The 12187-nt window shown below is 36.1% G+C and overlaps 1 protein-coding gene across 3 annotated transcripts in view; it reads left to right on the forward strand.

The window, feature by feature from the left end:
• The window catches only part of Pde1a (phosphodiesterase 1A), a 196459-nt gene that overhangs the window by 122917 nt on the left and 61355 nt on the right, over positions 1 to 12187 (forward strand). For all 3 annotated transcript variants that reach the window (XM_028762870.1, XM_028762871.1, XM_028762872.1), the window contains exons 3-4: positions 6903 to 7085; positions 11260 to 11326. In XM_028762870.1, coding sequence (XP_028618703.1) covers positions 6903 to 7085; positions 11260 to 11326 — 250 coding nt within the window. The remainder of the gene's footprint in view (positions 1 to 6902; positions 7086 to 11259; positions 11327 to 12187) is intronic.

Consider the following 12187-nt stretch of genomic DNA (forward strand, 5'->3'; position numbering starts at 1 on the left):
TCATATCATACATGCTTCAAAAACTCTGATATATCATGGTGCAAGACTTTTTCTTATATGTTAGTAAAAGAAAATCAGTTTAGACTAATTCACGCTGGGGCTCCCCAAGAGCTTACTTTGTGACAGCTGCTGTTTTAAGCTATCCAGGTAGTAGGTGATGACTCCAGACACACGATTAGAAAGACAGGTTGCATAGCCACAGAGGATGCTTACTAACCAAAACCTTGGTAATTGTTAAGCTTTGTGCCTAATCGAATATATTCAAAGATATATTTTGAACTAAGAATTCCTGATGAGAAGCCAAGAATCCTCAGGAAGGCCTGGGGCAGTGTTCTGACTCTGTGTTTTCCCCCATTTTTATCCCAACACACGCCAAAAATATAATCTTTATCCCAGCCTTCAAGCAACTTGATTCCATCTGAGATCCTTACTGGAAGATGCCTTGGGCCCTTCCTGCCTGTCCTAGGGGACTGGACCTCCATAAGTATAGGCATTCACTTCCTTGGGTGAATACAAAGAAGCTGCCAAGTCACTCTTAAAGTCTTAATGTGGAAAAAGTCACCTCTGACTTCCACATTATCCTCAGCCAACCTTCCAATAGTCAAGATTCCCGGGAGTTGAGCCAATGACGGCATGTCTGCCTTCCCACCCAAATATCTAGTCCTTATGTTCTTTCATATACAATGGTCACGTTCGCACAGTTCACAGAAAAGGGGTAATATCTGCTTTAAACAACCACAAAACTTCAAAATTTATAAGTCTTTGTCCCTTTGGGAACAGTACAGGGAATAGATAAATAAATAGATAGATAAATAAGTTTTGATACTAACCTGGAGGAATTTATTTCGCTGTCTTTAGAATTCAGCAGGTAGGATAGTGATGACAGAAATGGAATTTCAAATGCACTGAATTCCATCCTAACAATGAATTTATCAACGTTTAAAGTACCATAGATTTTTTTTTATTTTTTTTTTATTTTTTTGCCATCTGACATTTCTCCAGAAAAGAGTGCTACATATACCAGCTTTGGAAATAAATCTAAGCTTTTTTCCACCAAAAGTTTTCCAGTAAGCTGAACTCCTATAAGATTTTCTTTCCTTTTTTGATTTTTTCACAATTTTATACGTGCATATACAATGGTCAAACCTACCCCTCCCATTTAGTTCTTGAAATTCATATTGTTCTCCTACTACTACTTTTCTCTCTCAACCAAATATTTTTAAAGATTATTTTTAACTCTAAATTTCAAAGTTATAGATGAGATAGAGAATAATCACTGCTGGGATTATTGACTGAATAGGAACTTTGAATTTTGAAAGGAAACCATACAGTTACAATGAACAAGGTCTTAACAGTTAAAGATCCAGACTACAAAATCAGACACTCTGAAGCTCAGAATTTGTCATGTCCACTGACTGAGCAAGTCTCTTAAGAGTTCATGCTTATTTTATTAATCACTAAAATAGACAAAGGTGGAACTCTTCCCCAAAGTAGTATCTTGAGAACTGAATGAGCTAAATTTTGGCTTTTTTTTTAATCTGGTTCAGGATATAGGCAATAGCATTGGTTCGAATCTTTATCTGGATCAATGCTATGTAGTTCTTAAGTCTGAGTGAAAGACTAGTATCATGGTCATATTTTCTTTGGTGGATAAGCAAATGGAAAAAATATGTTAGTCAACTCATAACACAGACATTGCTAATTTAATACAACATTAATAAACATTAATGGGTTCCTTTGGAAACATTATATGGGAGTCTACTGGGAAACACTGACTACACAAGATCCTGTATACAATAGGCAGAGGAGATTGTCTTGTCCCACCTTGCAAGTGTCCAAGAATGTGATGTCATCACATGGCGGATGTGAGTTCAGCCTCACCCTTAGCACTAGATCAGAGTATTGTTCCCCTGAACATTGACTTCTACTGCAGGGTGCCAATCATGGCCTTTTAGGAATATGTCCCTCCCTAGAGGTGACAAGTTTCAAAGACAAAACACAGTTGGAGTCTTTCCCTCTACCTGTTTCAGGTACTAGCATGCTAAATATTTTTAAAAATCATGTTCAGAATTTTTACTCTGAAGTATTTAGTGATTTGTAAGTAAGGCATAGAAAGTGAGGGCCTAAGCAGTAAGGGCAGCAAGACAGACACAGCCAGGCTGGTCCATCACACAAGGAGCTAAAGTTTGCATCTTAACTCAACTTGTAAGCCTTTTGGGAAGCATTGTAAAATTGAGGCATAGGACACATAGTTTGTTCACCAGATAAATGACATCAAAATATTGATTCTGTCTCACATGAAAATATTATGTTCCTGTTCTGGACTCATCAAATGTTAGGGGTAGAAGGGATGAGTTAATTGCTTCTTGAAATAAATCTTTTATCATACAAATGGCATGGAAGTAATAGAAAAAGACAAACTTAAGAAGCTAGTCTCTCCTAATCACACCCAGCCCAGCATTTAAATTGTAATACTTAGGTTCATTTGTGGCCACCAACTTCCTGGAAAAGACTGTGTTTCCTTGGGTGTGACTATTTTCCAAGAGACCCCTTCAGACAGAAATATTTTCACTGACACATAATTGTAAGAGTCAAAATCCCATGACCTCTTCTTCCGAGGTTGCCCCCTTCTTTATTTCCCTTTCCCTTTAAACTTTCTAGTTCAAAATATAAGCCCTTTGGGAGATGTGTCATCTTATTCGGAGAGAAATCTTGGCCTATAAATAGCTCCAAAGGATCACTTGATCACTGATCGGATGCAAGGTCAGTTTTTCTCAGTTCCCTGGTCCACTTTCTATACAAAGCCTGTGTCTGAGAACCTCTCTTTAATCTTTGATGATACTCAATGGGACTGAAAACATCATGTCAAAGAGTGAAACATTTTTCAGAGGTCAACACTGGTATCATGTTACATATATATGCATACCTTATCATTTATTTCCTGTACAGTGCTCTTTATAAATTCCTAAGGAAAATGCGCCAATAGTTAACATGTCATATGATTGCTCATATCATAATGTAGTATGGACTAGCATCTCTGGACCTTTATAGGCAGACTTTTCCTATACATTTTTTTAAGTTGTACAAATTGTCTCTGATGATCCTATTTAAAGCAGCATTTCCTTTCATAATTGTATCCTCATTCTCCTCTCCATTTATTCTCTTTCCTTTGAAATGTAAAATCACAAGACCATGCTATCTATCTATCTATCTATCTACCTACCTACCTACCTACCTACCTATTTATTTATTTTAAGATAGGGTCTTTCTATTTGGCTCTACTTCACGTGAAACTCACTATGTATACCAGGCATGTCTTGAACTCACATAGAATTCACATGCCTCTGTTTCCTGAGTCCTGGAATTACAGGTCTCCAATACTATGCCCAGAATATTTCAATTTTTCATCATTTTATAGGTGATCAATAATTTTGACATGACTAAAGAATATTGCATTTAAACATTTAGTTTATATAAGGATTTTTCATAGATTAAAACCAGAACTAGGAACAATATGCTATCAGAGATCAATATTAATACAGGTCCAAGACTTTATTCTGTATCTGACTTAAAGTCTACACTGGTAGGTACTCCACACTATTCATACAAGAGAGAGGAAGGGAAGCATGTTTTAATGACTATCTTGCAATCAGGAAAGTAGTCTGGCAAGCTGGAAATTATAGGGAATTAATGCTATAGTCTTGAATCTGAAAGTCATCCCAACTCAGAATTTTCTCTTTAAGGCAACTCCATCTTTTTTTAAGGCCTTTAGATGATTCAATAAGGCCTATCCACATTTTGAAGGGTAATTTACTTTGCTCCATCTTCACATAAAAAAAAATACCTTCATAGGAACATCTAGGTCATCATTTAAACACATAACTAAGTATCACACCCCACCCCCCCTCACCCCCCCCCACCCCCTTTGCCATATCAATTGATCCACTAGAGAAGTGTCTGTCACTGTTTCAAGATTTGCCTGTTCTGTATACAGTGCCTTTGCCTTTTTTTATTGGATATTTTATTTATTTACATTTCAGATGTCATCCCCTTTCCCCATTCTGCCGCCGACCCCCAAAACCTATCCCATTCTCCCTCCTCCATTGTTGCTTTTATACCATTTTAATTACATGCAAGTATTAAGATCAGTTCTAGGTTGAGGAACTAGCAATAAAATAGATGCAAATAGTCAAGGAACAAGCAAGACAATAAACACAAATAGTCAAAGAACAAGCCCTTTATTCCTTTTTTCCTTTATTCTATACTAAATATAGACCATTCCTTTCCCTGAAACTGCACACTCCTTCTCAAGAAAGATTGACATGCATTATAACTACAAATTGCCATAGTAACACATCCCAGTGATGCTCTCTATATCTTTACACCCGCTTTGTCTTGTCTAACTATCTGTTGTGGCAGTTTGTGAGTTTAGGATATATAGACCTTAAGTCCCCAATACCAATTGTGGTAGACAAATGGGTAATGGTTACCACCCACCTGGCATTCTGTTTCACCCAGCTGATAAGAACAGGGAGAAGAGAATGAGAGGAAAGTGATGACATCACGTGATTACACCACAATGGTTCCTGTTCCACCTGCTCTGCTCTATAGATTTACTTGATCACTGCATAAAAGAAAATAGAAATGGCATAATCTTTAAGTAACAAAATTCAAGGCATGTAGTATAGTATTATACTAAAATGGGCTAAGTAATCTAATTTGAAATGACCAAACAAGGCAAAAAAGATTTTTACTTAAAATTACAATTTAAGTGGTCTATTGGTAGACTAAAGTCATTAAAACGTAAGAAGAAAAAAAAACTAGAAAAAGTCACAAAGTGAGTACTAATCAGTATGTTTATTCATCTATATGTCTTTTGTCTTGTGTGTACATGTAGTTCTGTAAACCCAGTATTTAAGGAGTGTTTAGTTTTACTACCGTGTTTCATAAATACATATATACTTATTTAATATCGTGAAAAATAAGTAGTGTGTGTGTGTTTGTGCATGTGTGTGTGTGTGTGTGTGTGTGTATTGAAGGAAACAACACATAGAGGGGACCATTTAAAGGTCATGTTGATTAAACGAACACAAAGGTCAAAGCTAAAGCATGCCATGGACACCTGCACTATTGATTGGGTGCACTGTTGAGGAAATGGCCAATTCAGATTTCAGGACAAGGTAGTTTGTATTCTGTAGACAAAGTAGACTGATGTGTGTAGCTGGGTTTGTATACAAGGAAAATCTCTCATTTACTATTGCCAGTTCAAGTTTTTAGGAAGTTCTCAGTTACAGACTCTGATAGGTGTTCAGTTGGTATTCCCTCAGTATGCCTCTGTGGCAACTATGGTTCCTTATCAACCAGTCCACGTCACTTCCCAAAAGTTAATACACACTAGGTCCCCAACTCCCTTGATGACCTTGGGCAGCAGTTCTGTTTTGGTTTCTTTGAGAAAAGGTCTCATTTGAAGCTGGCCAAGGTTGGCCTCAAACTTGCCATCCTCCATCCTCCTGCTTTAGCCTCCAAAGTGCTGGGACACTTGGGTCCTGGTCAGAAGTTCTAAATCCATGAAATCAAATCTTAACCCTTATGTTAAAATCAACTCTTCACTAGCAGTGTTCTTCCTCCTTAGAGAGTCTCAGTCTCCTGAAATGACCTTTCAACATAACCCTTTTCATCCTCTCACACCATGACTATGGGTTCAAACAACTAAGCATTAGAAGTATCTGGAAAATGAAATTGCATATGGACTGAATGTGTATAATCTTTTTTCCATACTTCCCTAAATAACACAGTATGGCAGGACACACACACACACATACACTATACATATACGTATATACACACATACATACATAGATACATACATATGTATGGCATGTACATTTTACTAATGTTAGGTAGAATGGAGAACTGATTTAAGGTATACATGAGAGCATGAGAGAGCTCATAGGTTACAGGCAAATCACCTGATACTTTATAAATGAGACTGGAGCATGTGCTGATATGTGCATCCTAGAGGTGAGAGAGCATCCTTAATTCCCCCACGAATAATAAAAAAAACAATTCCAACACATTTATCTTTATTTAAAATTTTATTTACTGTTTTTATGTGAATGTATACGGTGTGTGTGTGTGTGTGTAGTGTGGTGTATAAATTCCACAATACACATGTGAATGTCAGTCTATGGACAACTTTCTTTTCACATGGATCTGGGGATTGAACTCGAGTCTTCAGGCTTACAGGGTGATCATGGCAGGTTCTTTACCTGATGAGCCATTTCACTGGCTTCGTTCCTTCCTTGATGATTTTGTAATGTTGTAAAATATGCAATGATATTGTTTAAAAGACTGTTTTTAGAATTCTTAGGTTATTTAATTAATTTAGAAGAACTTACTCAATGAAATAGTATATATGGACGGCTTGTGGAACCCTCACAAAACTATCTCTACTATGTAGAAAAATTAAATGTAAGATTTTTTTTATAGTCTCAACCTCCTTTTCTTTTCTTTCTACTTGCTTCCTGGAAAAATAAGTAGCACACTTATTTATGAATTTTCTTCTTTGCTCTGAGTTAATCACCATTAGGGTGGCATATTAATGAGATTGACAACATAATGTAACCACTACTAATACTTTTCATCAATATTTGGGAAGCAGCAGATGCTATCTTGTATCATTTGATGCCTCCAGCAAGTGATCAGCTCAAAAACTTAAGGAGTTTTCCAAATGGTAACTCAATTTTTAGAAACAGTTTGTGTTAAGGAATAATTAGAGAACTGTGTGCCATTAAAAAAAAAAAACAAAAAGCAAAACAAAACAAAGAAAACATTTGGATATTTGTTTCCTTGTTAGTCTTTGCTCCCCTTTCCCAGTGCTTATCCTGTGTATATGTTTGTAGAAGACTTCTGGACACTGAAGATGAGCTCAGCGACATCCAGACTGACTCGGTCCCATCGGAAGTCCGGGACTGGTTGGCTTCAACCTTTACACGGAAAATGGGGATGATGAAAAAGAAACCGGAGGAAAAACCAAAGTTTCGCAGCATTGTCCACGCTGTGCAGGCTGGGATTTTTGTGGAAAGGTAAGTAAGCAGCGGGATTCACATCTCAAGATAGGAGAATCTGAAGGTCAGCGAATGTGTGTATTACATCAAAGCTCTATAGGTCCGTATTACACTTACAGAGTAAGTATCACAAGTCTAACTAGAGAGAGCACTTTGGTCTCCTGATTATTATACCTAAAACAGACTCTTGCCTTCCTTATTTTTAAATTTCTATTAGGATGAGAGGAAGATTGAAATCATACCCGTTTGGAAGCACACCCGTGTGGATATCTGTTTACAAACATTTCTAATATATTCATGTTAGCAATTAATTTTTTATAAATTAATTGCAATAACTCATAAAATAAATCCTATAATAGACAGTAATCTTTATTTCAATGTTAAGTGAGTCGTTTTGTCCTAAATAGAAAAGACCTCCCTCTCCCTCAGTTTTCATCATGAAATGAAATCTCTCTTACTTCTGCTTTGGAGAACTTAGTATTTAGCATTTGTGTTGCTGAAAGAAGATTCCCTGATACCATGGGGATTACCAGGGGTTTCAGTGTTTATACATAGTAATATGGCCAAGTTTCACATGGTGTTTTCTTTTTATCTTTAAAAGAAAAGGCTACTCTCCTTTCTATAAAATGAAATGTTTCAGAACCAAAACTCTACAAAAGGCAATTATAAACATGTCTGACAAAAGTGCAAAGCATTTATCAGAAATCCCTCAGTAAACACAGTATGTTAATTATGTGTAAAGTGGAAAATTCGGTATTTTTGAAACTGAGCAGATTGAAGGACAGATAGTAACTGTATTATTTATCAGGGCACTGTTTTTGAGACAGTCACTGGTTAGGCCAGCCTGGCTTTGAGTTATTAATGCTCCTGCCTCTGGAGAGGCTTGCATCACCTTGCTCAGCTCCAAGACCCTTTCCATGTATGTGGATTCTGGCCATTTCCTTCATCTCTCAATAGTTTGGAACATCATTTCCAATGAAAGGACAGTGGAAAGGATACTGGATTTTCAAAATGTAAATGAGAAAGTGTAACAATAGCACTATTGAAGATGCAGTTTAAAAATATGTTAGAACAGTTGTGATAAAACTTCTAATAGCTTATTTCATGAGAATATAACTCAAAAGAGCACCCAATGAGTGTTGGATTATTCAAATTACTTTGCAAGCTTCCTACCTACATCTGATTGGCTTCAATTAATAAATACTAAGAATACTCTAATTAGTGGTAGGATCCTACCTTGTCTAGTGCATAAATTTATTCTAACAAAAGTGCCAAGCAAGGAGACTGGGCTGAGGAGAGTTTCCACAGTCACGTTCCTTTTGTGTAAGTGTTACTGATTTCCCATGGCATCAAATTAAAAACATCTAAGCAGCATTCCAGAGAGTCTCAGACAAAGCATCATGCTTAGCCTGCTGAAGGAATGAATGTAGGATATCTTCCTTCTTTAAAATATTGCAAACCTGGGCAAGCTAAAAACCAATGCAAACTATAAATACTATCTGAGTGTACATCTATTTGAGACAATATTATGAATTCAGGATTCATATATTTACCTGATGTGTTTCTATTCATTTATATGCAACATCAACCAAATCTCATTTCCAAATAGAAATATCAAAACACAGGAAAGATAACTAAATAACAATTTAACTATTATAAATTAACATGGTTGAAGTATTTAGAAATAAAATATTTATCTATCAAAGTCAAATTCCCATCAATGATATGTTTATTTTGAATTTTCAAAAGTAATTACTTTTAATCCTGAAAGTATAACTCCTATTGCTTCTCCTGTAAAGCTTCTATCCCAAGATTTAGTACCTCAGCAGGTCCCGGCAATTATTTGCCCAAATGTTCTCTTGTACAGCGTTGAGAAGAAGAGTGTTTCTTTGCTTCTAAAGTTTGGAATTATGTTTTGTAGTTTTAGAGAAACTTTAAAAAATAATCCATTGTAATTTCACTTTGACACTACCACTTCCTGGATTCCAGGAAATCCTTTAGTCTTTTTCCAAGATGTATGGCAGATCACCTGTTTAATAAAATGTCAGTCAGCTTCACAAAGATGTCCTGGAGCAGTCATGATGCTTTCTCTTTTTATTTGATGTAATTATGTTTGCTTGAATATAAAATTTACAAATTTATATTTCTATGCCTGATGATAGGGTTAGAAGGACAAGGTAATGGGCTAATAGGAGAAGTTTATAAAAGTTACTTTAAAAGGGCATTCCTCCCTGTGTCTTTTCATTCCAAGCAATAAGTAATATTACGTTCACAGCCTATTTCTTATCAAGGAAACTCAGTGGTGTAAGAGTGATCACTGGGCCCAGGGAGCTATGAGTTATATGACAGTTGGATAAAGAATAGTTACAGTGATAGTGGTACAAAGCTATCTTCTGTTGGATATTTATTAGGTTGTGTCCAGCATTTACATTCTTTACTCTTCACAGAATGCTTATGATTTGCATTTTATAACTGAATTATTAAAGATTGTCTCTAAGGCCACAGGGCTACCAAGTGGCTAATTTATAATTCAAAGCATGGGTTCTCTATGCTTTTCCATCTTCCCTGCCCTTCTTTGCCAGGAAGTCACACTGCTTTAATACTGCTTACTGCTTACAATGTCTGTATTAGGTTTTGTATTGACTATTTCCCTGGTCATTGCCCTTTCTTCCACCCCATCCCTCTTTTCTTCATGAAAACTACAGATAAAATGTGTAGAGGAAAATTGTTTGTTTTCTTCAAATCCACAACTAAGTGTCTTTATTGGTAGTAATTGCTTTTTCGAACCTTTGTTGTATGATTAACACTTTCTTTGCTCTGCAGGATTGGAATAATTATACTTACTTCCACAGGGTAATTAATAAAAATGTTTCAATTGTAAACTGTACTGAGGTCTGTCAATAAAGAAGTTTGTTAGTATACTGTTACCCACATCAAAAAGTAGCTTATGATTATTTCAAGTAAAAATGAGACTGAAATAGTAGAGTGGCAAAATGCCTGTGGTGACATGGAGAGATGCTCATTCAAGAAAGGGTAGGATGATCAAACACATTTTCAATTGAGCTCCCCTGAAGTATTTTAAAGAAAAGTATGATAAATCACTTGGTTTTTACTATTATTTAAAAAAACCAAAACATTAGTTTTACACAGCAATATATTTTCTGGATTTTTAACAAATAGACCACAGATTTGAAAATGTTCATGTTTCCACAATGATTTTTATTTAAAAAATGCAGAATATTATCTCCATATTTCTCATATTAACAACATCTCTTATATTTAATCAACTTACAGTGATTTCCTTATATTTTAGGCGGAGAGTCACAGCAATGCAACCTAAGGAATACAGCTCATTGATACTTGAACCTTGTCTTTCCAGAACCTTAGGGAATAGTCACAAATCTTCCATATTCCCAGATAGAAGACAATTACTGTTAACTGTGTTAGGGTTTTTCTTTACTAGACTCTACCTTCTATTTGGTTTAGCTTCCCATCAAATTACAAATCAGATTAGCTTTTCATTAAAATATAAACAAGTTACAAGTATATAAAAGTATAGTGCTGTGTACAGAAATGGAAAGATTATTTTCTCAGAATAAGCTTTCTTAAAAAATATTGGATGGCAGTTTGAACAGTCTTGAGTTATTTTTTATCAATATAATCATTTGTTATATCCTTAACCACAATGAGCTGTGTAAATTGTGATGTTGCTGTCTCCCTCTGATAGTAGCCATTCTGAAATAGACAGATATAGATAGATAGATAGATAGATAGATAGATAGATAGATAGATAGATAGATAGATAAAAACAAAAAGATGTTCATGATATTCAACCTCTATTGTCAAACTTTTAGTACACAAATGGACATAAAACAAGAATACTCTGCTGTCACAGATTGGGTGGCCTGTGAAAGGTGTCACTGGACATAGAAAGTACTGTCACCCTGTTAATTGCAGGAAGTTCAGGGAAAGCTGTATGTGCATGGAAGCTACGATCACTTCCTAGAGTCACTGTGAGTTGACAAATGCTATCCCCCTGTCACCCAAAAAATAATGATGGTTCTTATTGCCACTGTCACAGTGGGGATACAGGGTGAAGAAACCAAGACTTATCTTTTCCTGATATTTGAGAAAACAGCTGAAAGTGTTGAGCAACTGAATGTTACATATGAAATTACTTTGTCTTTTTTAGGATGTACAGGAAGAACTATCACATGGTTGGTTTGACATATCCTGCAGCTGTCATAGTGACACTCAAGGTGAAATAATTTCAATTATTTTTCTTTGTAAAGTGATCACATAGATTTATTTTACTTCCAGTGCCTAGGATAAAAATGAGAACAGGCCTTTGCTGTGGCCTACATATTACAATATGAAACTTATTTTAAGCATCTGTTAAGTGTAAATCAACCAAGTCTCGATTCACCATACAGTCACATGACATCTGACCTGTGGTAAAGTCAGTATCAATCGGTACACATGAGTGTATGAGCTTTTCCTCCAAGCTTTAGCTACTTAGTTCTTTAAGTACACTTTGAAATGTCACTATTTCAAGAACACACATATCTTCTCATGGTTATATTATGCATTATAAAGGTATTTAGTGTGTGTTTACATAACAAACTATAAAGAAGAAAGTTATTTAAGACCTTAAAATTTAAGAAATTGTAAATTGATACAGTAACTAACAAACAAAAATCAGACTTTCCTGTCTTCTGTCTGGCTTCCTGGGACTACCCTGCCCCATGCCCAAGTGTGATTGCAGTGCTCTGTGTGCTGGAAATAACCAGGAGTGAGAGTCTGCCTGAGCAGGCTGCTGGCTTACATCTCCATTTTACATGTAGGACATGCAACGCACAGGTGTTCCTTGCTCATAGTTGTTTCTTCTGCAAGGAAATCTTGTAGGCTTCTTCTTCTTAACACCCTCTTCTCTTCTCTTCTCTTCTCTTCTCTTCTCTTCTCTTCTCTTCTCTTCTCTTCTCTTCTCTTCTCTTCTCTTCTCTCCTCTCCTCTCCTCTCCTCTCCTCTCCTCTCCTCTCCTCTCCTCTCCTCCCCTCCCTCCCCCTCTCCCTCGCTCTCTACCCCTCTGTCCCCTTTTTTCTCTCTCTCTCTCTCTCTCT

This window comes from Grammomys surdaster, unplaced genomic scaffold (genome assembly GCF_004785775.1).
Source record: "Grammomys surdaster isolate TR1022 unplaced genomic scaffold, NIH_TR_1.0 136, whole genome shotgun sequence".
NCBI classification, from domain to species: domain Eukaryota; kingdom Metazoa; phylum Chordata; class Mammalia; order Rodentia; family Muridae; genus Grammomys; species Grammomys surdaster.